The sequence below is a fragment of the Onychomys torridus genome, chromosome 17, assembly GCF_903995425.1.
Source record: "Onychomys torridus chromosome 17, mOncTor1.1, whole genome shotgun sequence".
Lineage (NCBI taxonomy): Eukaryota > Metazoa > Chordata > Mammalia > Rodentia > Cricetidae > Onychomys > Onychomys torridus.
Window position 1 is genome coordinate 15,670,576 of NC_050459.1, and position 26,627 is coordinate 15,697,202.

Consider the following 26,627-nt stretch of genomic DNA (forward strand, 5'->3'; position numbering starts at 1 on the left):
GCTACCAAGTGAGTTCCAGGACAGGCTCCAAAGCTACACAGAGAAACCCTGCCAAAAAGAAAAAAAAAGAAAGGAAGGAAGGAAGAAAAAAGAGAAGGGCAAAAAACACTTTTGAAATTAGCTAGGAGCAAGCACATTGTTGGGTAGAAAGGAATGAGAGAAGTAGACATGGGGGAAACACCGAATCAAAATCTTTAATCAGAAAGAAAGTTAGAAAATGACCCAATGGTCTTTTCATTTCGTAGGTGGCGAGCTGGGGACTGGAGGATGGGGTGGCCCTGACAGTGTTGTGTACACACCTGATCCTTGTCACCCAGATGTCACTGTGTGTCTGTTCCTGCTCCCACGGGTGCTAGCCAGAGGAGATGCAGAGAGGGTGGGACTCAAATTTCTGAGCAGTTTTATTCTTTCTTCCAGATGTTGATGTCCAATCTTTCCTCCCCCAGTGCTCCTCAGTTTCTTTTCCCTCCTCTCTTGTCCCTGGTTTTTAACAGCTGGCAGCCTGCCAAGGAGCACTTTCACCCTGAGGGAGCTTCTGGGTCCCGCAGGGAGCCCTGCCTCGGAAGCCCAGGAGGCAGCACATCTACAAGTGCTAGGGCTCAGGCCTTGCATTTCTGACCAAAGACTCAGCAGCAAAGAAATCATGGAAGTGGACTACAGAGGAGCCCTGAGCCACGTAACATCAAAAGGCCCTGCTGTGAATGGCTGGACAGATGCCACAGTGCTCTGCCCTCCAAACATAGATCACGACCCAGGTGACAGTTGTGGCCACTGGCCTGCATCCCAGCTCAAATTTGAAAAGGAAAAAAAAAATCACAGCAGGTCATTTTTTCACTTTCCAAATCTTAAAAGTGTAGGCACTGAGCATTCCAGAAAGCTGGAGAAACAGGAAGGATCCCCCCATCATCCCCCACACTTCTCCCAAGACATGTCTTAAGACCGATGGGAGGCATGGCCTTCCTATACCTGGAAGAAAGGAACTTCCTCTTCTCTGCACACTGGAGAGTGGGTATCCCACCTTCTCAGGCCTTAGCTCATCATTAGATCACACCTGCTTTATCCAGTCACACTTCTGCTTGGCTGTCCACACTCCAGTGAAACTAAGCACACCAGGTGTCTCCAGTGGGGTAGGAAGAATATCTCTCCTCTCCACACAGCCCAGCATGCACTTGGCAGTAAGCAACCGGGTCACTTCAGAACAATGACAGAGATGGGAAGACCAGACTGACCACTTAGAATCAGGTCTTCTCTGGTCCCAAGGAAGCAAGCAGTGGTCATGGTTCTTGGAAGGGACAGAGTATTCACCCCCAACAAGGTGTGTTAGCCAGATCCTGAAGCAAGACTCCAACATCAACAGAACTGGCTGGCAAGCCAGGAAGGATAAGCAGACAGAGACCATAATGCCAGGCATGAGAGCAGCTCAGCACGTGTATAAGCCTGTGAGGACTGAGCAGTCTTTCCCAGCGGCCAGGCCTCACCTGCTCATGGCAACAGGGCTGCCTAAGTAATGGAGATGTCTATAGTCAAGTAAGAGCCTAAAGACAACCCAGAAAGCACAAGCAGGGAAGGGTGCAGAACCACATCACTTACCAGGATGGCTCATGTGCCTGAGATTGATATGAGATCCATGTTCACAGATTTTCCTCATCACTAAGAAAGCACCTTTACTCTTCCTTGGTGTGGGTAGCCCAGTGCAACCAAGCTTTTGTAATAAGGTGCTCAAGTGTGGTCTTCGAGCTCACTGTCTGTTGAACTATAAATAGACCTGTCCACAGCCAGCCAGCCTGGCTCTTCTGAAGCCCTTTCCTTTAGTTCTAATCTGGGCCTTCTATGACTGTAGAATCATGTGGAAGATTTGGTAAGGTCTGCTGCTGTGACCATGGCTAATTTAGTTAAAGCAGAAGAGCCAGGATGCAGGTACCTTTGAAACCCTCTGGAGTCAGGTGTTTGAAAATCTTGGTCAGCAAACTGTCTCTGTCTGAACATCCTAATCAGCTCATTTGGGGAACAGTGTCTGCCCTCACCCACCCCGAATTCTGACTTTATTGGAGTAGTGCGGACCTGCAGCTTCTGAGGCAGCTCTGACAGCCACTTAGAACGAGAACTACTCTAAGGAACCCTACAGAACCGTTGGAGTACAGCCTTGTCTACATTTTTGCTCAGAACTCCTAACCTTGTGTGTAATGCCCAGCTCCACACATGTGAGGGTAGAGTGTACAGGCGTATATATTCATGCACGTGAAGACCAGAGGTCAGTGTCATTCCTCTGAGGCCATCTCCCTTCTTTCTTTGAGACAAGGTCTCTCACTGGGACCCTTAAACTGGTCAGTTGACTCAGCTGACCAATCAGTGAGCCTCAAATGTCTTCCTATGTCCTCTTCGCAGCATTGGGATTACAAGTGCATGCTCAGCATTTTCATGGAGATTCTGGGGGGTCCAAACTAAATCCTCATGCTCTTGGGACAAGCACTTTATTAACTGAGCTATCTCCCCAACACCCAGAACTCCTGACTTCCTAATACTCTATGGATGTGCTCTGGGCTACCAGACAATTTTAGGAAATTGTTGCATTCATTTATTTTGTATGTGTGAAGCACGTGTGTGCCGCAATGTACTTCTAGAAATCAAAGGACATCTTGGAGAAGTAGGTTCTCTCTTTCCACCATGTGAGTACAGGGGATCAAACTCAGGTCATCAGGCTTGGCAGCAAATGCCTATAACCACTGAGCCATCTTGATGACCCTACCAGATGGCTTTTAAAGGCTCAAAATATAGATTCTGTAAACCCAAGGAGTGATTTCCATAAGTATTGAGATTTCTAAAAATGGGAATTAAAAACGAAACTATTCAGAGCCACACACCACACAATAGCTCACATTGTTAGTGCTGAAATGTATGGAGAATCTGACCTCAGACCTCTGAAGGTTAGAACCTGGCAGGTTGGAGGTGGGGAGTGCGATGGAATGGGAGCTGGCACATATTTGGAATGGCAACACTTAGGAGACTGAGGCAGGAGGATTCAGGCAAAGTTCAGGTCAGGCTATAGTGTGAGACTTTTTTAAAAAAAGAGAGAGAAAAGTACCGAATGAGTTCAGATTCTGACATACTTCTTGTAGTTGCTGAACACTGCGAGGCATGAACTGCAGATTTATGGCTTTGGGGAAGTTATTTGTGGATTCCCCAGACAGCTGTGTTCCCATCACTTATGCAGCCTTTAAAACTCAAATGATGCTTTAGAAAATCCAAGTTTGGCACACACCGAACTCTGACATTGGTTGTCTGAGTTAGCATTCTGCAAAAGTCAGGAAAACGCTTCTGCCTTGGCCAAGCCAATCATCATCCTGGACAACCGCGGGTGTCATTTGTACATGACTCTTGGAAATGCTGGGCCAACAGTGATCTTCCTTCATCACTTTCTTGTGCCATTTCTCAGAAAGTGAGGGTTTCAGTCAATGCTTTGGGCTAGTGACAGCCCTCTTGTCTCCTTCCTCAATACACAGACTCTGTATTTACTGGGAGTTTCATTATCAAAGTAATGCCACCCACATCCCACCAAGTAGCCACATACTGATGCAGACATCCAGGTCTTTTTACCTCCCCATACTCCCTCCTCTGTCCTCAGCCCATTATTTTTTCTTAACATGTTCTTTGCAGTTTATCTCCATTTTATTTAGAGTTAAAACCAAGGGAGATTATATAAACCATACTCTTAGGACTCAACAACACTTGCTTTGCCCGAGACTGTCGCTGCCAATGACATAACATAAGGGTTCTGTAAATCATTTGCACCATTGTCACTAGCCTGCACGTCTCCTGCTTTGACATGCTCTCATCTCCCACTCATCAGCCTGTTAAATGTTCCTGAGTCCAGTCCTCTTAACCAGATACAGATGTTCAAGGCTGAGTTGCTACTGCGTTAGAGGCAAACGCCCCTCCCATCCATCCTTGGAGCTCAGATTTCAGAACATCGCCTAATCTGCATTGCCTAGCGTCTGGAGTCTACATTGTTATTGGCTTATCACCTTGGACTTTGTGTGGGAATTCTTTATGAACAAATATCTGAATCTTACTCATATGCACACACATACACTTTTGACTCACCAGAGGTACCATAGTCTTCCTTGAGAGAAGTCTTGAAATCAACCAATGTAGCAGTTGTCTGTCTTTTCTTATTCAGAGCACTGAATCCAATTGATCCATGATTTATCATACACAGTGTCAAGGGATTCAACTGCATTAAGCAGACATTTGATGACAAGGCTAGCAGGACTAAAGATGGCCTCCACCACGACTCAAGGAGGTCATCACCCACATCTTGGCATAAACAAAGTGAAGATCTAAGCAGTTGTATAGCTTGAGCTTTCACAGCCTGGAGTGTGGAAGAGCCACGACCTGTAGGAAATATCCCTGTGTTTAAGTCCCAAACTAACAAGGTCAAGCTTAAAGTTTGACAGGGAAGTATAATGAATTTAGACCCATTGTGAGATTTTAGTTGTGGATATAGAATAACGGACTCAGACATATTCAGACACTGTCAGAGACCTGATGGCTAGAAAGACCATCTTGCTTTCAGACAAGAGGCTGCTAACAGCACCTGGTTGAGCAATCATGTCTTTAAGTCAATATGCTGTGTAGGCAAGGGCATGAGCTCTACCTAGACAGTAGGATAGATCTAATTTGAATATTTTCTACCACATTACCAGCATGTCACCTTGGTTAAGATGCCTTAGACCTCAGTCTCATTAACTGTAAAATGTTATAACGATAGTCTCTGCCTCAATAAGTTTATAACAGTTGGGTATTTTGTGGAATGTACCTAGAATGGTTTAACAAGTATGCAGAGTGCAAATATTGCATGACTGTGAAAGAGTGGAAGGCTGTGATAACATGGCTGCTGGCGTTTCTTGGGTGTCTACATTTTCAATTTTCCTTCCAGCATGTCTGCTGAGCAGATGCTGTGAGAGCGTGAGCCGAAGTTGGGAGTCAAGAGGGGTAAAGGCTTACTGAAGGCCACACAGTAACAGAGCTGAGCTTGAAGCCTGAGCTCTTCCTGGAGCCCAGGCCTTCCCTCTTGTCTCTCAGCTTCTGGGGACAGGAGAGCCGCTGAAGAGATGACAGTGGGTGTTCTTGGAGGCTTTGCTAAAGGGGGCTTCAGCACGCCCACAGGAAGGGAGGTCAAACAAGAAACAAGACAGATTCAAATAAAACATGGTGTATATTGGAGACACACATTTTAGGCATCTTTAGATGTGTCCCAACAGAAGCCAAAGGTTTGTGGTATATGACTAAATGAGTGACAGTATGTGAGCCAGCTTCACAGATCAGGCTCCAAGGGAATTACTAAAATACTCATGCACGTGTGGGCGCGCACACATACAGGTGGAGTAGGACTGTACCAGTATTTTAGTCTGGTGGTCCTCCTCTGTGTCACATGCTGGGTGCAGCCTCTAGGGTGAGTGAGAGACTTGGGGTGGGGGGAGGCTGAGCTGTACTTGCTCTGTGGCCCCATGCCTTTCATGTCTCTAGGCCTTGGAATACTTATCAGCAGATTACAGTAATCCCTTGGAGTAGAGCATTTTGTTCCAAGTGTGGCAAGCTTTTCAAAATGCTTTTCGATACCACTCTACTTTTAAACTTGTATGGTGTGTTTATATGCTGAGTAATTTATGGCAGTAGTTAAGTAAGCAATTTATAGCTCAGAGTCTAGTGAGAAAACAGAAGCCTTCACAAGGATTTGTACAAAAAGCTCAGGACAATGTAGCCAAGGTAATGCAGAGCCAGAGCACCCTTGGTGACAATCGGGAGCCTTTATTTTTAAGGCTGTTTATTTTTAAACCTGTTCAGTGTGCTCAAACACCCCTTCAGAACTCTGCCTCCTCCTTCTCCGTCCTACCTTTCTAGTGTGGGGTCAGCTCTGGTTGTCCACTGGTGTCTCCAGCCTGGTCAGACCAGTCAAACCAGCCATCTGGCTCCTGGCAGCAGGCCTGGCACATGGGTCCCTGTTGGAAAGACCCTTCACTGGTGAGAAATCCCAGCATCACTAAAGCACACTGCCAACAGAAGGGAAGGTTTCACGTTTGTCATCACCATGCTTTGCTGTTGCCCACGGGCCTCCCAGGCCGGGACAGAGCCTGTCACATACTCTTGGTGTGATTTTGTGTATGAGCTTGCGAGGAGCGGGGTATTGGCCGAGGGCATTGGCCCATTTATCCCAACTTAGACTATAAGACCTGGATTTTTTTTTTTTAAACCTTTGTAATTCTTTTTAAAATGCCTAGGAATGATGTTTCGAATTAAAGACTTAAAACTTGGGAGTTTTAAGTAGCAAGTTAAAAATGAATTCCTCTGGTGGCTGTTGTTGCATATGCACAGGTGAGCCACAGGCCCTATGCCCCGCTGTGAGCTGCCCCTGAGCATTCTTCTAAACTCACAGACTTCTGCCTTCTGCTGTCCTTGCACACAGCACATCAGCACTGACCATGTGGGGTCTCCATTCCACACAGCCCTTTGCTGTGGACACCAGCTGGTCCCGAGATTCAATCCAGTCACACAGACTGGGTCCCCCTGTTACTTCTGACTGAGTAACTGTGACTACGATTCCTAAGTCCTCTCCCGGATTTGATAGCCTGCTTGAACAGCTGAGAAATCAGAGAAGCACTGAATTACACCTGTCAGCTTATTACAGAAGATATTACCGAGGGATAAAAGTGCAGAACCAAAAGAGGAAATGCCCGAGGCAAAATACAGGGCAGGAGTACAGGACACACATGGCAGTTCTCCGTCCTCTCTGCCCCTAGATATGTTCACCAGCTTGAAACTCTATAAACCCACAGCCTAGGATGTCTGTGGAGCTGCATCCTGTAGACTGGATGGTAACAGACAACTGCAGCATCCCATTCGGCATATCTGCAATGGGTAGCTTCATTCAGAATCACCATGGAAACATACCTCTGAGCATGTCTATCAGAGAATGTCTAGATTAAGTTAATTGAGGTGAGAAAGCCCACCCAGACTGTGGACAAACTCCATCCCATGGGCTGGGGCCCGGGGCTGAATGGAAAGGACACAATCTGAGCACCAGCTGTCACCTCTCTGCTTCATGACTGGGCGTGCAGTGTGACCAGCCTTCTCATGCCCCAGCAGCCATGCCCTTCCCTCCTTGAACAGCAAACCAGAATAAACGCTTTCATTCTTAAGTCGCTTCTGTCCGGTATTTTGTCAGAACACTAAGAAAAGTGACTTAATCCGACATAAAGCTGAGCTGAGTCCTCACCCATGCCAGGACTGCTGTTCATGGCCGGCTACCTCTTGCAGCACTCTTGGCTGGAGAGCCCTCCCTTTCCTCCTCCCCTCACGGCCCGTGCTGCTTTGCTGTTAATGTTCCGAGACTGCCTCCCCCTGCCCCATTTCCTGAGTGAATCCTCATTCATCTGTGCTCATCCATCACTCAATCCACCCTTCAAGGCATTGCCTCATCTGCCACAATCTTGAGCCTTAACATATCTCTCTCCTCATTCCTGCCCTGATTTTGCCCTTAAATTAGTATGTTTTGCTTCCCAAGCTAAATAAAGTTGGAGCTTTCTTGAAATTAGATTCCACAGAACCCCGGGTCTCCTGCATATCATACTCCACAGTTACCCAAGAAATCCATTAACTGTGCAAATGTAGCTGAGCTCCCACAGCATACAGGTGTTGCCAGGCGTGCTGCTGGGGTCTGCCACGAACAGAGCAGCCATTTCTTGCCTTTGGTTCCATCAGGAGAAACAAGAAATAACACAAAAAGTAAATGATCTGTTACACTGGAAGGTGCTGGAAATTTTGACAGAAGGAGAAGCAGACCAGGCCCAGGGGAGGGGAAGAGGGCCGGGAGCCAAGGGACACCCTCAGTGCTTAGAGAGCAGGCCTTGCGGACAGTGAGACAGCTCGGTACACTGCACAGTCACCCGGGTGGGAAGACAGACGTCTCAACCAGAGGGGGTCTAGTTCAGGAGCATGAGGCAGACCGTTCAGGAGCCCGGGATGGGCATGGCTGCCTGAGAGGCATGGGCAGTGCACGTCGGCAGTAGCAGTGAGGGCCCTGCTGCCCACTGAAGGGCTTCAGCTTTCGCTCTGGTGAAATGACACGCCAGCCTTCCAGGCGTACAGTCTGGTGGAGGCAAAGGCTACAGGGAGAACAGAGACACAAAGAAGAAGGACCTGTCCAGGGGAGTAGAACAGGCAAGTGGCGGGTCAATGGAGAAATGCGTGTTTTTTACTGTAATGTGAGATAGTTAGGATGAGGGACCTGACAGGGCAGTCCTCAGGTGGGCAAGCAGGCCATAGTCATGCTCAGTGGGAACTATTAGCTTTCCCTGGGAACAGTCCACTCCAGTCACTGGTACGAAGGCAGATTTGTAGGGATGCTGAGTCCCCTGGGAGGTTGTGGAAGGTCTGTTTGTTGCCTCACTGATCGCCAGCTGCTCAACACCTGTAATTCCTTCCTGTTGATGTTGAACTCTGGAGGGGGGAAAGACAGGTACTGGAACCCTTCAACCTCAATGGCTGAGTCTTCTTGCAGGGGCCACACGGGGCTCTTATACCATTGTTCGTGCTGGACCCCCCAGCCCCCATTTACACATATCAAGCAAATCACATGGCTAGGTTCTAAGTAGAACTGCTTTCTCGTTCTGTCTTGAGTTCTCATCCTTCCCAAACTCAGCATCTTCACATCTTCATTTCTTACTAAAATCATGACAGTTTTTTCCCTTTGGCCTGTCCATCCTGCCCTGTGTGTTTTTCTACAGGGCAATTCTCCTAACTTACAGAGTCCATAATATAACTTGCTGCTCACATGGGGGAGTTTGATGATTGATTGATTGATTGATTGATTTTGTTTGTTTGTTGTTTTCAGATAGAGTCTCACCCTGTAGCCCAAGCTGGCCTGGAACTCACTGTGTAATGAGTTTTTTGATGGCCCTGTTAACTACCCTCCTCCCACTGTGAGGTCATGTTGGTCTGCCGCCTGCTGATTCAGCCTCACCACGTGGTCACTTCCTGAACACTCTAAGAAGGTTGTCTTTTCTTAGTAGTCCCCCCAACCCCAGTGCCCTCCTGCATGCTCACGCTCCGGTGATCCTGGACTATGTGTTGGAACGTGCCAGGCTCCGGACACCTGTCACCTGAAGTGCCCTGCTGCGTGCTTTCTGCTCCCTCCCTCCCACCACCACCAGGTCTCCTCAGCTGGTCCTAGTCTCCTCAGTCTCTTCTTTGAATGAAGTGTCTTATTGTACTCTAAGAAACAAAGTGGACTGGCTGTCTTCCCATCTGTGTGTTCTCAAAGTGTAGCCTGTTATTCTATTGAATGAAGGGGGAGTGAATGATTGGACGCACCAGTGACCCAACATGAGAATGAAGCGAGGCCAGGAGAGCCCAAATTAGTTCAGTGATAGCATCCTGAGCGGTGTGAAGGGACAGCGGGAGCAGGATTGGCCAGTGTTGTCAGGTTCTCTGCAACTTCAAGGGAGCTCTGTGTCTTGTGTCCCTGGGCCTCAGTTTCCCCCCTGTACAGTGAAAGCTATGGTCAACTGCCCTCTGAGGATCCCACCCTACTCTAGATACTCTGTATCCCAAAGTGGCTTCATTGGCCAGAGGTGACTCCTGAGCAGCTGAATCTCAAACAGCCCCACACTCGGGGTTCCCTCTCTAACTTCCCTGGGTTCCCCGACCCCCTTACGGTGCCTCTGGGATCTGTGCACACTGTGCAGTGAGGTTCGCCTGTCTCTGCACTTCCTCTCAGAGCACCCAGACAGCTGAGCCCTTGGAATGGAGTGGGAAAGAAGGAAGCGCTTCCACCAGTGGGAGAAATGTTCAGAGAGAGAGAGAGCCGTGTGCCTGTGCCTGTGTGTGTGGAGATCAGAGCACAACTCCAGGTGTCCTCTGACACTCTCCACCGTGCTGTTTTCCACCTTCATATTTTTGTCTGTTTGGGGTTTTTTGGTTTTTTGGTTTTGTTTTGTTTGTTTGTTTGTTTGTTTTGGTTTTTGAGACAGGACCTTACTCTTTAGCCTTGGCTATCCTGGAACTCATTATGTAGCCCTAGATGACCTCGAACTCGCAGAGATCCCCCTGCCTCTGCCTCCTCAGTTCTGGGATTAAAGATGTGTGCTTCCATGCCTGGCCACCTTAATTTTTTTTCACTTTATGTGTATGGATGTTTTGCCTGCATGTGTGTCGGTATACCATGTGTGTGCCTAATACCTGAGGAAGACAGAAAATGGCATCAGAACTCCTGGAACTGAAGTTTCAGATGGTTGTGAGCCACCATGTAGGTGCTAGGAATTGAACCCAGGTTCTCTGGAAGAGCAGCCAGTGCTCTTACCCACACAGCCAATGCACTTAACTGCTGAGCTACCACCTCTCCAACCATAACTGGATTTATTTGAGGCAGAATCTCTCCCTGACCTGGAATTCACCAAGTTAGGTCAGTTCCTGGCCAGTAAGCCCCAGGCATCAGCCTGTCTCCATCTCGTCAACATTAGGATTGCCAGCACATACCACCACATCGGGCTTTTTCATGTGGGTTCTGGGGCTTGAACTCAGGTCTTTGTGCTCACATACTAAGCACTTTACTGACTGAGCCACCTGTGCACCCTGTCTTCAGTTACTTGAACTAAAATTACTTTTCTTTTTTAAATAATTTATTTTTATTTTATGTGCATTGGTGTTTTGCCTGCATGTATGTCTCTGTGAGGATGTGAGATCCCCTAGAACTGGAGTTACAGTTATGAGATGTCATGTGGGTGCTAGGAATTGAACCCAGGTCCTCTGGAATAACAGTCTGTGCTCTTAACTACTGAGCCGTCTCTTCAGCCCCTGCAATTGCTTTTCTTATTAAGTGAAAATTCCAGCACCTGCCTCCTGCGAGCAGGCTGAGCAATCCCATGTCCTCTGTGCATCCTGCCTTTCCACCTGACTCCAAGTCGTCTCTCTCCAGCCACAGTCACATGTACCAGCTGGTATCCCTGGGACACTAGTTGCTGGTGTGAATGACCATGCATGACCAGTGGCACCGACTACCTCTAAGACAAGTCAGGTGGGAAGGATTTGAGGGTAGAGCCCATTAGATAAGGCTTCCCAGAGGAAGAGGCACGAAAATTGGATATAAAATGTAAGGCCGAAAAGGTATAATTCATACCCTTTAAATTAACATGTAAGAAACTGACATTTTTTCATATCCAGTTCTATGATTGTGGCACTGGCTGTCCTAAGCAGGGATCTGAAAAGTCCAGGCTCATTGGTAGCATGCTTGAGGAAAAGGCTTGATGGGCAGAGTGCATTTCAGAGGGAAAGCAGACCCACATTAGCAGCCCCCCAGGCCCCAACTACAGGAGGAAAGCAGGTTAGTAATGAAGTGAACCCCACTGTGGGTTCAGAAGTCCCAACCCAAGAAAGGGGCACCATTCACCTGTGCTATGATTGCACACCCACGTGAATGTTCTAGAGGCCTACCCCAGTGTACTAAGAGCTGACAGCACCAGCTCCTCACCAGTTAGGGAGGTGGCAAGTGCCCGATACTGGAATCTAAGATGCACTAAAGGTGCAGCCTGCTTTGTGTTTCCCATGCTTCTCAAAAGAGTCCTTGGACTGACACTCAGCATCTGCATGTTATTGTTAGGCTATGGAAACCTCGTCTGGGGACTCAGATGTGGCAATATTTCACTTGACCTGGGTGTGGATTTGTCTATTTGGTAGTGGTGAGAAAACAGAGTTGGGAAAAGCCCGCACTGTGGAGCCCAACCCTTTGATTCAAAGTCTGACTGTCCTGTGGCTAGCACATAGTCTCAGGCATCCTCCTGGAGCTGCGACCCCTTATACTGTCGGCTGCCACCAGGATTTGGTCACAGCAGCTCTGTACTTCCTCTCCCGTGCATGGCCCACCAGGGGCCTGTGTATCCATCCCATCAATGAGTCAGAGAGACTCAGCAAGTACACTCTCTCGATAATTGAAATCCAGTACCCTGGCTGCAGTGAGTGAACCATCAACCCCTGCCATGTTTTATTTCTTGGTCATGGATAAATAGCTAGGATTCCTCAGAGCTAGAGCTTGGGAGATTCTGTTCCACTTCAACAGTACAGTCTGACGTGACTGACTTCTAGGTAAACAGATTGGAAGTGTCTGAGCTAACCTTTGGTGAATCAGTAGCCTCTGTGATTAGGAAAACAACATTCTCTAAAGCAAAGCTGATGTCAAGTTCTGGCCTCAGCTGGCACCACACTGTAGCTAACCTCCACCAGCAGTATGGATTGAAGAGCTCAGAGCAAGAAGTGTCCACTTGCTGTCTGCTCCTTCAGTGTCCTTAAGTACATACACGTAGAATATCATGTGTTCTCATCATGATGAAATGATCCCCACAAAACTAACCTTTCCTTTAACTTACTTCTTGTCTAGTGTTTGGCCAAAGTAATGAGAAGAGTGACTAAGACCCTCTTCCCAGCAGAAAGTCAGTGCCTGGGGAGGCTCAATCGTTCTGAATAATAATCAGATATTTCTGGTTTTGTTTTTTGAGACAGGGTTTCTCTGTGTAACAGCCCTGGCTGGCCTAGAACTTACTTGTAGACCAGGCTGGCCTGGAACTGACAGAGATCTGCCTGCCTCTGCCTCCCAAATGCTGGGATAAAAGGCGTGTGCCTCCTCTGATTTCAGGCCGAGTACATAAACAAAAAGACAAATTTTAACCTGTTGACTTTAATATTATAATCTGAAGCAGGAACTCTGTTTCTCACTGTTCACCAGTACCCCAAGTGAGTCTGGCAAACATACATGCTTGGTAAGGAAAGACTAACTTAACTAAAGAAATCAGCAACTAACTCCACATTCCGGGATGCCAAAGGCTTATTTCCCTCTTCCAAAATAAAAACAGGCTGCCTGCTGCTTATAATATTGTAAGAGAGTGAACTTGATCCCATTTTTTGGGGGGGAGGGGAGGGTTGGTTTTTGTTTGAGACAAGGTCACACATAGCAGAAGCAGACTCAAGTTCACTGTGTAGCTGAGGCTGGCCTTGAAAGTGTTGGGATTACATGTGTGTGCCACAGAACCTAGATGATGATCATCATCATCATCATGATGATCATGATTTGTTGTCATTTTAAAAAATTGTATTGTGTGTATGTGTACATAGTGTTAGCATTTTAGAGTGAGTTAATAAATACATGACAAATCCTTAATAGTTAATTGAGTAACATCATTGAGACACTTTAATTTCTGGAAAGGGAAAGTTAAAAAGAAAAAAAAAAAACAGGTAGATTACACACTTAGAATTGGTTTTCTAGTATAAGGGAAAAAGAAGGATGTGTCTCAGTTTGGTTGGTCCAGGACTTAGGTTCTTCGGGATGCTAGACTAGCCATCTTCCCATTCATCCATTGTCATCATGTCCCAAGTGCTCAATAACTGCATGTGTTGCACATAGACATGACCATTTAGTGCAAAGGGCACTTTGGGTTATAATAGTGAGGGGAAAGTCCTCCTGATCTCACCTAGTCTTAGATCACATTGGCTAGGAGCATGCCAGCTGCAGAGAAATTGGGATCAAGCAGATGGCCACAACTGTATCAAACTACACGAGAGTACAGGCTCACATGTCTGTCTCTCAAATGCCTCCCACTGCCTGCGACACTTTTTCTCTGATACTTTTGGTTGTGAGCCTAGCCTTTAATGGCTGAGCCATCTCCCCAGCCCAACACTCTTTCTTAAACGTTGTCTGAAACACCCTTCAAAGTGTTTTTATAATGACTCTTTGAAACATCTTCCAGGACCCCTTCCCCACATACACACCTGCTCTCTCTGGGGAATGTTCTCACCTGGTGGTCAATGGGATAGAAGCAGTCATAGAGTCTCTTCGTCATTTGCCAAGGAGCCCTGGAGCCCCAATAGTTGAATGATGGCAAAGGCGATGCCAGCAGTAGGTATTGCCCTCACCAATACAGTCCTCCAAGTTACTTCAACAGTACTCAAAGAGGTACTTGGTTACTCTTTAATACTTTGTTGTTAAAGTTGTGATAATTCAGAAGCCAACCCATTTTTTCCTGTACGTTTGTATTCCTAGATTTTTACCCTATCCACTTTGAAAGAAACATTCTTTCACATCATCGTCTTTTTGAGTCTTGGGAATGTAAAATTTGCCCAAGAATGGATAGTTTCTGTGGTTAGATCTAAAGTGGGACCCCAAAGGCTGGTTGGTGTGTTGAAGTCTTCATCTCCAGCTGACCATGCTGTTTGAGAAGTGATTAGATTGGGAAGATGTCAACTCTTTAATTTAATCAAAGAAATAATCTATGCGTGAATTCATGACTGAATGGGCTTTTAGGAGGTAGGGACTAGTTGGAGGAAGCTGGTCACTCCGGTGTGCTTTTTCCCCTAATTGTGCTCCGTTCTGCGTTAGGTCTCCCAGCCACCATGCTTAGCACAGAAACAAATCATGAGCCGGAAGAAAGCCTTCTTCCCTGATGATGTTTGTCCTGGATACACTGTCATATTGACAGAAATCGACTGATACAGCAACCTTACCTTGAATTTGTTTTTGGAAAAAGGAGTGAGCTTCACTGTTAACCTGGTCTCCATACTGTGTGAGTTCTGCCACCCCTGACTTCCTTCTCTCTGCCCACAGGTCTGCAGACTTGAACGCCAGTTATCCACCCGGCGATACCAAGGAAACCTCTTTGCCAGTCAGCCGAAGATGTTCATTTCACCTGCCAGCAGCCCCCCAAGAGCCAAGCTGTGTGAACTGGTACTCCTGTGTGGTGGCCACATCAGCCCAGCCCCTCAGCTGGCCAGCCTCATCATTGGTCCCTACTGTGGCAAGAAGGAAGCAAGGATCCAGTACCTGTCAGAGAAATGGGTCTTAGGTAGGAACCCAGATGATGGAAGCAGGAGGGCCAGGAGAGGGTCCTGCTGGTCACAAGCCCATCGGTAGCTTTAAGGAGAAGACCACTTTGTGGTCCTGGTAGTGAGAAGAGAAGTGGATGATGCCAGTGTGTTCTGGGCCTGAAATTAATAGCTTAGCGTCCAGGTGTCTTCCCTAACAGTCATAGACACACCTGCCCTTACTGCCAGATGAAGGACAGTTCAGAAGGAGAGGAGATTGCGCTGGGCCTTGTCCTCTCGGTGCGGGTAGGGCCTGCTCACTCTGAGCCACCTCAGCCTCAAGTTGTAAGCACGGAGTGACCAGGCTACACTGGCTGGCTTGGGTTAGGTACCTGTACCAGGTGCTACCTGAGATTCCCATGGAGGAAAAGATCCTAGACTAGACACCTGACTGTAGGCGATCCACATGCATGATGGTGACAGGCAGGCCTCACCCATTATCCCACTTTGGAGGATTGCAGAACTCTCAAGAGGAGAAGGGCCATGCAGCCAGGGGTGAGATTTCCCAGGGGTGTCCTCCTCCTCCCCTGCTCCTTCCCCTCCCCTCCTCTCCCCTCCAGTCCTTCCCCTCCTTCCCTCCTTTTGTGCTGGGCTCACCACCCTGCAGTGGACTCAGCTTTGAGAATACATTTAAACCTTCATCCCTGAGGCACTGACAGATGTATTGGTTTGGTAGGACCACATACTGCAGACCAGGCAACTGACATGGTCATTTTCTCACCATCATGGAGCCTGGAAGGACTGGGCCAAAGTATGATCAGGCAGATTCCCTGTGGCTTTCCCCTGAGTGTTCAGGTGGCATCCCTTCCCCTGTGACTTCCTTTTTTGAGTCCACACTTCCTCCTTAAAGACACTGGTGAGACTGTTCATCCCCACCTGAGACCTAATTTTAATTTAGTGTCTTCCCTGGATCGTGACTCCAAATACATTTGTATTCTAAGGGGCTGGAGGTTGGGGCTTGAACATAGGAGTTTTGAGAGGAATCTGCTCCTAAACAATTATCCCACATGTGGGTCCTTCCTTCAGAGCTGTCTCGTGTGTGTGTGTGTGTGTGTGTGTGTGTGTGTATGTGTGTGTGTGTGTGTGTGTGTGTGTTTCTCCCTTTCTCTCTTGTGACTGAAGCCCAACTATCTCTTCCTCTCCTCCCCCACCCCCTCTTCCTCATTCTTATCCTTCTTCTCATCCCCTCCTCCACCTGCTCCCCTCCTCCACCTGCTCCTCTCCTCCATCCCCACTAGTCCTCTCCTCTTTCTGGCTGCCCCTCTTTTCTTCTTCTCTTTCCCTGTACCTCCTTTTCTCCTGAGGCCGAGGTCCTCTCTGGATCCCTCAAAACTGTCTCCTAGTGTATGTATCTTCCTCTCCTCCTCCTTCCTGCTTCCCCTCTTTCTGGGTTTCTTATTCTGCTCTCCGTCCCCATCTCGCCCTCATCTCTAAATCCCAAAGTTCTGGCTTCTCTCACTCTCTTCTTGACAATCTCCTTGAATAGATAAATAGATAACCTTGTTTTCCAAAGTTACATTCACAGAGAAACACATAGATTTTATTAATATCTTTTAAATGATTGATGATTGTCACTGTACATTTTCAAATAATGCAATCAAAAGTACTTTTCACTATCTGCTACAGAGCAATTTGTCTTTTGCTTAGAAACTAACTATTAAAAAAAAAAAAAATGCCCTTTAGCACCAGTCCCAAAGCCAAGCCACTGTTTACTCTTCTGAATGCCAAGAATAGAACCTTCAGACATCACATGTTCCAAAGCCGGGTTCTCATTTGGCTTCTTGGAAAAGTGCATCAAATTAACAACCTCTGCAGACCAGAGCCGGGCTTTAAAACATGTCCGTGCATGACTGGTATCAACAGTCTGAACCAACAACTAACAGTTCCCGAGTGCGGGAATTGCTGCTCAGTGCCCTAGACTGAGCCTGTACTCCTGTTATTTCCAGGCTGAGTGACTGACAGTCCTTCCTGTTGCTCCTACGTCCTGTGCAGTCACTGTCTGAGCCAGGCTAAGCTCTTCCGGTTGTTTGTCGGTTATCTCTGGCTGGGATTTTAGGAGACGACTGCCTACCTGCTTGCATCTACCCAAGGCCCTGCAACATTCTCTGCATGCCAGGGCTGGCTCAGGGACCCTCGTTTCTGCTTCTTTCCTCCCCCTAATTGACGTCCTGTTGCTGACCTGTCATTGATTACACTAGCTCCTCTGCCCTTGGCAGCATCCGGGTATTGTGTGTACTTCAGGCCTGCCTGAGTAAGATGAGTCCCCATGGCTTGTGGGTACCCCTCAAACACACCAAGTCTTGCAGTCTGAGCCATATATCTTTCAAACACTAGCTAGCTCAGTTTTTCTCTTTCTGAATTGAATTATAACCCAACAGCTGCTGTGGTACACACCTAACAGAGGCGTGGCCTCCACATCAGGCACAGATAGACAAGCAGAGCTGAGTCCTGTGCTTGCTGTCCCCTCCAGGCTCTGCACTGCATGATCTTTTCCTGTTCCCCTTGTGCAGTGGCCAAAGGAGACAGCACAAGAGCGTGTGACATACTGTGTGCTGTGGTTGGCCTTCCCAGGATTTCTGAATGACAATGTCCCTGCGTGCATAGAACTGTCACCCCAATGCCATAACAAAGTGACATGTGTCCCTTGAAGGCTCTTATTGCCCAAAACTTGTATTGTTATAAACATTTCTCTAGAGAACATTTTATTCTCAGGCTGGTGGATTAGGCTCAGTGACTGAATGCCTGCCTACCTTGTACAAGGCCCCAGGGTCATTTGGAGGAGGGAGAAGAGGAGAAAGAGAGGAGATACTGTATTTTCAACATACTAAAAGGGGCTGGAAATAGAGCTTGATGGTAGTGCACGTGCCTGCCATGTGTAAAGGCTCAATCCCCCCCCCCAACTCTAAAATGAGTAAATAGAAAAAAAAAATGCTAAGATTAACAGGAACTTTTAAAGCATTTGGTTTGAAAGGAAAATTATTTTGTGATAAGTTATGAAAGACAATACTCAGTATTTATTAATCAAGTTTATTCCAACTGGAATAGGCAGTAGGAGTTTAGGCCAAGGGGAGGCTTGAAGGTAGTTTGGATAAAATGTTAATTTAAAAGTGTTAAAAGGCCAGGCAGGGTGGCACACACCTTTAATCCCAGCACTCGGGAAGCACAGAGGTAGGCAGATCTAGTTCCAGGACAGCCGGAGCTACACAGAGAAACCCTGTCTTGAAAAAAACAAAGTTTTAAAAGCTTTTTCTATCCCCTTTCAAATTTGTTAGTTGCCATCCAAAATGAAAATTCCAGGATTGAGCATGTATATTTGTTTGGTTGATAGCTTTATATTTATTCTTACAGTTGATGAGTTTTGTGTGAAACTACAGAGAAGTGCCTTAAAGAAAGTGAGTGATTCTTCTGCGAATTTCTTCCGGCCTTGAGTCTGGTGAACCGTTAGCGTTGAGCATCCTGCCTTCCCAGCCATTGTGTGTTGCTGACATAGGACATGAAGGAGTGCAGAATGTCACCCTGTGGAATTCGACAGGAGGCATTTAATCCTCGCCTTACTCATGCCCTCCACAGATGGTATCAGATGCCAGGCTGCCTTACAAGGAATCTGTGTTCCCTCTTCACTCCCTAGAGCCCATTTTCCCTGAAACAGCACTGTACTTGGGCCAACATTCTCCATGAATCATTCAACCAGAAGGAGAAATGGGGATTTTTGAGCAAGAACACCCTTGTGGGCACTTGAATATACATGAAAATCAACAAGAGAACAAACATTAAGTTCCTGGTAGCAGGAACCAGGCACTACCTGTCCTAACGTCAGTAATGTGGGTGTGATTTAAAACTGGTGTCTAATTGCTAGTGTCTCCTCGGCACTCCCACAAACCATAGTTCCCATTTCATAGCTCAGAGATCCCAGGGTCTAAGCACCCTGACTGATGAGAAAGAGCCAGGCAAAGCTCTGCACCAAGAGCTGTCAAGATGTGTGATTTGGTGCTGTGGTCATTCTTGGTCACGCCATCCCCTCCCTTCAATGGTATCAAATAATATGGGTTTGGCCTTTCTCATGAGACTAGTTCCAGTCTCCGCCTCCGCTTAATTGTCTGGGCTGCATTTAAGAGATAAGACATACGTTTATGCTATTGTGAGGAAACATTTATGCTATTGTGGGGAGATAGTATAGTATTCTCCACAAAGCTACCAGAAAAAGAAAGTTTAGCCTTGACATAATTTCCGCATAGCTCACAAAGAACATTTGACTTGACTGTTGCCCCATGCCAGAGCTTTCAGGAAAAAGGTCCCTGATAGCTTGGGGGCCTTCCCATGCTGGCCTGGATGTTCATTGTGTCCCCCACTGGCTGACCAGCTAAGCACATTAACTGTGGCTTTCTGTGAAACAAGGCTAATCTAGACGCCATGTTCCCTGGGGATTCATAATTAAATGGACGCATGAGGGTTGGTCAAGCCTACCTTGCCCCATATCCAAATTGCTTAGGTAAGAACTAGTTACAGAAGTCTGGGGGTCCAGAGCAGAAACCAGAAGAATGAGAGGCATGTCTGTTCCTTGGTTCCACCTCCTGCTCCCTCTGCCCTTCTCTTCCCATGTGCTTAATTTATCCTTGCCCAGGAATCCAAGCCCAGCAGTCCACCAATCACACTGAGAGAAAGTAACTACCAAAATATACATGATTAAAAGCTAAGCAGTAGAATTTTATAATTTTACATTGAAAGCTGATGTGTGTGCGAACATATTGTTGAAAGGATTCTGTAAGTCATCTGCTGACGTGGTAGTGGTACCTTAGCTTTGGTTGGGGAAATACATGGAAAGGATGGACTCAGGAAAAGTCCCTGGTGATTGTCCTGGAATTTTCCTGGCCAGCCAGGCTGCCCTAATTCAACTCAAGCCAATTCCTTCACCTTCCCTCAGCACAAAATGCCACCTCAGAACCAAAAAGACATCTGTGTCTTCAGCCCTGAGCAGAAATGACATCAGCACCACAGCATTTGATACACATCAGAAGAAATGTTTGTGCTCATTTGGGAAGTCAGCAGCAGCAGGAGCCATGGTTGTGCTCAGCATTTGTGATGTGACATACAACTCTAAAACTTGCTGTAGAGATTGCAGGTCCACAAAGCCCAGCGGTAGCACTACTCATGAGCAAGGCACCCAGTGTGTAACAGCTTCCCCATGGCTCCCAGCACATAAAGGAACTTCAAAGGTTGACCTCCTAATGGGATGTTACTAATCACTTGGTCTGTCTTTGTTCGCTGGCTTGGTTAATTGATGTTCTCTGGGTTAGATCTGAAAGGTAGTTTTCTTGTGACCTTGGAATACCTTAGGCTTTTGGCTCCTTTTTTCATGCAGTTGCCTGCTTGGCAGTTAATGTTAAGCACCCTAGAACCTCAAGTGATGAGGTTGAAGTGGTTGAGATAAAGCCTGCAGGGAACTTAGAATGTATTTGGAGATAAGACCCTGAAAGAAGATAAAAGATTAAATGCTCATAAGGGTAGGATATTAATCCAATTGGATGGTTTCTCTTTTAAAAACGGAAGCCCTGGCCGGGCGGTGGTGGCACACACCTTTAATCCCAGCACTCGGGAGACAGAGGCAGGCGGATCTCTGTGAGTTCGAGGCCAGCCTGGTCTCCAGAGTGAGTTTCAGGAAAGGCACAAAGCTACACAGAGAAACCCTGTCTTGAAAACCCAAAAAAAAGAAAAAAGAAAGAAAAGAAAAGGAAGTGCATGCATACAGAAAAGACCATGGGAGGATGCAGGGAGCCAGAACATCAACCAGCCAAGGAAAAGACCTCAAGAGAAACACCTTGACCTCAGACATCAATGCAGAACTGTGAGAAAGTAGATGAATGCTGTTGCCCCACCCTGCCTGGAGTCCTCTCTGATCGCAGCCTGGGTTAACTATAATTCACTGACTCCTGAGGTCCCCTGTGGAAGTCCTAGGTGGATTACAAAGAACTCTAGAAACCAGCCCAACCATCTGATTTCCAGTTCAGCATCTTCCTCATAAGGAGTGGTGTTTTGTACTGTAGTGAAAGTTTCTTTTGATTGTAAGACTGCTAATTGGTAGACTTCCAATTGTGTACTGCAGTATTCTGCAAACAGGACTGAGGCTGAGCTGTTCCATCCCAGAGCGAAAGACAGTCCACCTCCCCAGCTTTCAAGCATGGAAAACAGTATTGGATACGTTATCCTGTTTTCATTTTCAGTCACTTCTTTTTCCTCAAACATCAGTGCTTGAAGATGAGCGACAGTAAGCCAGTCTTGAGGCACAAAAGGAGGAGAAGACAGTAGTGGCATTGCCAGATATTAACAAAGCAAAGCATGAAGCTGAGCAGTAGTGAAGCCCGATCTTCTAAATGGCAGAAATGCACAATACTGAAAAAGGAAGGCAGCAGCCAGTGAATAGTACTGCAAATTAACCTAGAGACCTTTACACACACAGTAGAGATGTGTGACAGTAAGGGGCAGTGTGATGAGCAAATTTGTGTTGATAAATTTGAAAATGAGTTGCCAAAACTGAATCAGGGAACAGAAAATGTAAACAAATTGGGCATTACAAAGAGTGAAAAGGAACCAGGGAGTGTCCCCCACCATCCACCAAACTGCTGCAGGAGGACAGGGAAATCTACAGAGCCTTTAAAGGTTTACAGCAACTAGAGTATGCCCAGTCGAGGAAAGCCATCTTCAGAATGGCGTGAGGATGTGCATGTAGTCGATGGCCAGATCTCTTGTGCCACTGAGGCTGGGGCTCTGCAAGATGAATCCTCGCCACCACCTCACAGACTGGAGAGTGGACAGAAAAGAGGTGCCACTCTTCATCAACCCTGACAGGAGACAAAAAAAGTAAAAGCAGATAAATGAGACTATGTCACCATGACAGACTTTCAGAAAGAGTGTGCATAAGCTGCCTGGGATTCAAAAAATACTAGTAAGATAAGTGTTAAGAGTGGGACAACGAATGTGAAAAAAAAATCCAAATGTATAATACGTTCATGACAAAGTGGTCAGCAAAACCAACTACTGGGGAAATGTGAATCAGAACCCCACACCCATTATGATGGGTACTACACCCGCACACACACCAAATGTTAGAAATATGAGTAATTAGAACCCTTGTGTGCCACTAAGGGAAATGTAAGTACTGTGACCACTAAGGAAAACACTGTGTCGAGTTACTATGACCTAACAGCTCCACTGCTGTTACATGTCCCACCCCAAATAAGAATGATGAGTCTGGCAGGATGTGTATGTCTATAATTACAGCAGCATTATTCCCAGTAGCAAAAAGGTGGAAGCAACGCTAAGTATAAGTTTGACAGATTACAGCAAGGCAAATACAGGGTGTAAGCATGGTGTAGTATCTCCTGCTTGCAAAAGGAGAGCCTGATACCTGCTCCACATGGACATTACACCCGGTGGAATAAGCCAGGCACAGAAAGACAAACCCAGGCTCGTGATGTCTCTGGAACAGAGACAGAACATGTGATCAGGGTTGCTAGAAGCGACAGCAGGGAATAGAAGTATGACAAGTTGCTGTTTAGTGGGTACAGAGATTTGGTTTGGGATTATGAGAAAGTTCTTGAAATTCAAAAGTGCTGGTAATTGCACGGTATTATGAACATACTTTTACTGGCATTGACGTGTCTAGTCAAAATAACTAAAATTGTAAATCTAGTTTGTATAGCTTATAAAAATGATTATCTCCTCTATATAATTTTAGTAATAGATTTTACCAAAAATAACAAACCATTGCAGAACTAAAGAAGGGAGCTACACACCCTATTTTTCAAGGCTATTAATCTTAATCTAATCACTCATTTTGTCAATATGGATATTAAAAACCTAAAGTGAAATCTTAGTAAATCAAATGTAGTGGTGTGCTAAAAATAAAATGCACATAACCAAGTATCAGCCTAAGAACATGAAAAAAAAAGGTGTAACATGATTTTTCTTCATCTGTTATTTTTCCCATGTTTAAAAGCATGAAAGATAATTGAGCATCCTCCCATGGCAAAATGTCTCAAGGACCAGGAGCAGACAGGAACCTTCTTAACCTGTCCACATTTCTGTGATGAAATAACTATGGCAAGTTATTTAATAGTGAGAACCTTAGCGTAAGACTCAAGTCAGGTATAAGAAGCACAGCAATGCTATGACCCATTCAGTAGTATTCCAGGGTAGCCAGTCAAGTAAATGGAAAAAGGGGTGGGTGCTTAAAGGATACGAGGAAATTGTAGCTGGAGAGCTTCTCTACAGGTGTCACCAAGTGGTCCCACAACTCATTTATAAAATAATCACTCAGACGCTTATATTACTTATAAACTGTATGGCCGTGGCGGGCTTCTTGTTATCTAGTTCTTTTATCTTAAATTAACCCATTTCTATTAATCTATACTTTGCCTTATGGCTTACCAGTACCTTACATCTTCCTTGTCATCCATCCCGGCAGCTGGCAGTGTCTCTCTGCCCCAGCCTTCACTTCCCAGAATTCTCCTCTTCCTTGTCCCGCCTACCCTATCCTTCCTGCCTGGCTACTGGCCAATCAGCACTTTATTTTAACCAATCAGAGCAACACATTTGACATACAGACCATCCCACAGCAGGAAATCATCTTTACATGGTGCAGTTGTCTACATAGAAACAAGAAACTGCCACGACTAAGTCAGCAAAGTTGAACATGACAAAAATCCACCCCTGAGATCAGTAGCAGACCCTGTGAGGATTATAAAATAGAGAAAATAGTAGGATGCACAGGGATGGCCTTATGATGAATCATTTTATTTCCATGTCCAGGACAGCAAGGAGAAGCCCATGAGTGAGAGGCAAGGGCAGACTGTCCTGCTCATGGTTAAGTCCTCTGTGTACCCTCAGGCAGGTGCCAGGCTAAGGATAGCTGTGGGCAATACTGGAGCTGAAAGGAAGTGCCTTAGACCAAGCATTTTCCATCATGAAAAAGAATTAGCTGCTTGTCTCTTTGCTCTGAGAAATTGTCTGACAGTGGCAACTTAAGAGGGAAGGGAGAGTTTATTCTTGCTCACAGTTGAGGATGAAATCCATCATGGTGGGAGTCAGGAAGGCGGGGCAAGAGCAGCGGGCACATTTCATCCCCAGTGAGGGTTCAGAGAGATGAGGGTTGCTGCTCAGACGTCAGGGACCCGGGCACACCGAATGGTGCTTTGCACATTTTTGGTTAATCTAATCTAGAAATTTCTTCACGGGTATGCCAAGAGGCTTGTCTCCCGGGTGATTATCAACCTGTCGAGTTGCCAATCAATGTCCGCTGCCTCGAGTGTACGCATACACACACACACCATCAAGTCTCATTCATCGTATGGTGAAAAGATAATTTATTTTGCACTGCTTGTGGGCTGACCATGTTCTTAGGCACTATATATGTAATACTGACAAGAAAGACACAGTCATTGCCCCTGTGAGACTTACACTCTAAGAAAGACAGAAAACAGATTTAAACAACAGTACTGGTAGATACTGTGAAGAAGATGGGGTGCAGAAATGAAGCGGGGCAGGGGAAGTCCTCGCCGAGAACTGCTTTGGAGCCAAGGACTGAATAAGGAAGAGGGCCTGGAGGTGCCCTGGCTTGGGGGTGCAAGGTGCCTCACTCAGGAGAAGCAGTCAGCCTGGGGTGACTGAAAGGAAGAAGAGAAGACCCAGGAAGGGGATGAGGCCTGAGAAACCAGCTGCCCATTCAAGGCCTGAGGGTGTAGGGGTTGTGAAATGCAAGTGGGAAAGAGCTCCATAGGGGAGGGAGGCTGTGATGCATGTTAAGTGATGCTGGCCCCCCGGATGCTCACCTGATCAACAAGGGTAACCAATTAGGGATGCTAGGTTGATACCCAGGCAGGCATGTGGTCACACTAAATATAATTGACATGTCAGTGGCTGTTTCTGACAGGATATAGGGGAAATGAAGAATGGTAGTCACCCCTAGACTTGAATTCTGAGTGTCCAGCCACAAGGAGAGTCTGAACAAGCAAATTTTAGGGAGCCATGCTGAAAGAGCAAAGTTTGGCTCAGCCTGTGGGGTGACCAGACAGCAGGAAAGACCTGCTCCATTGACTCCAGACAGAACTGAGGTCAACCTGTAATAATTATGCAGGGGGTAGCACTAGATTTATCATTTGAGAGTGCTTTGAAGATTGTGCTAACTAGTTTTTATGTCAGCCTGCCTTAAGTTAGAGTCATCTAAGAGAAGGAAACCCCACCTCACAAAATGCCTCTATAAGAGTAGACTATAGGCAAGTCTGTTTTCTTAATTGGTGATTGATGGGGGAGGGGGGCCAGCCCATTGTGGGTAGTGCCATCCCTGGGCTGGTGGTCCTGGGTTCTAGAAGAAAGCAGGCTAAGCAAGCCATGAGGAGCAAGCCAGTAAGCAGCACCCTTTCATGGCTTCTGCGCCAGCTCCTGCCTGGAGGTTCCTGTCATGCTCAAGTTTCCTGTCCTGACTTCCTTCAATGATGAATAGTGATGTGGAAATGTAAGCTTTTAGTCACGGTGTAACTAAGATGCACTAAGACGGGGGAATCCATAATCTGAACCCCTACTATTGAAAGGTGAAGTTCTTGCCATATATAACTCCCAGAGACTAGGTAATGCTCATCCCACACTGAAGAAGTGGGGATGCCTAACTGAATGAGTTTGTGCACATGGCCACGGAGCTTTCTTCTGGACCTTTGATAAGCAAAGATAAAGCCAAGTCCTAATGCTCTTGAGCTGGCACAATGTCATCAGCCACTAGCTACCAAGTTTTAGTTCAATATATTTGTCCTCCATGCCATAAAACATTAATGTTGGCAGCATGTTGGTTCCATACATTAACCATAAGACCACACAGAAGTGTGGTTAGAAAATTGTGGCTTGCCCTAGATGTGTGCCAGGACCTATTAAAGAACATGGTGGGTGTGGGGGTTAGAGTTTTTGTTTTAAGAAGAAAAGAGCTAAGGAGAGCAGGAATGAGACAGAGGGAGAGCCGTTGCCTCAATTTCAAGCATATCTCCTGCATCTTTCCTGCTTGAACTTCCTGGCTGTGTACTGGTGGCACAGTGGAGATGAGGAGCCAGGAGTATCAGGGGTTCATGTACAACCAGGACTACATAATAATAACAGTTTTCTTACTGTCTGGAGCTGTACTCTGCCTGTAGTTTCCCCACTGTGTGAAGGATAGGGGAAACAGGGTTTGTCACTTGTCCGACTGGTCTCTTTGCCCCCTTTCACTCGCCTCCTTTTTATGGGTTCATTTTGCATTTCCCTGCAGTGTTCTGTTTGTTCTGTGCAAACTCATTGGACTTTACTGCTATAATTACAGCAATTAAGTTCTTTTTATCACCGGGTTCTCCTTTTCAAATCTGTATTCCTATGTTACAGTCAATACATTAATTTCCTTTTTTATAAAACTTAAAAAGTTTCTGATTGTATTGAAGTTTCATATTAAGTAGGAAGAGGCATTCTTTTGACAAATTGTTTTGTTTTTCCTGGCCTTATAAATGGTCCAGTAAGTTTCCATGTGTAAAACTGGAGTCCAGAGAGCTCTTACAACCGGGATAGAAATATGGCTGAATTACTTTATAGACTGGGTACAGAGAACATCTTCATCTGTGGCTCAAAACCCAGGTACAAAACCAAATGTCAATATAATGTAAACACATAAAGAAGACAAGCTTTTACAGGGCAAAAGTGTGTACAAAAAAAAAAAAAAG

General features: G+C 46.3%; 1 protein-coding gene across 2 annotated transcripts in view; it reads left to right on the plus strand.

The window, feature by feature from the left end:
- Positions 1–26,627, plus strand: part of Mcph1 (microcephalin 1) — a 213,694-nt gene that overhangs the window by 181,431 nt on the left and 5,636 nt on the right. For both annotated transcript variants that reach the window (XM_036166490.1, XM_036166491.1), the window contains one exon: positions 14,645–14,882. In XM_036166490.1, the coding sequence (XP_036022383.1) occupies positions 14,645–14,882 (238 nt within the window). The remainder of the gene's footprint in view (positions 1–14,644; positions 14,883–26,627) is intronic.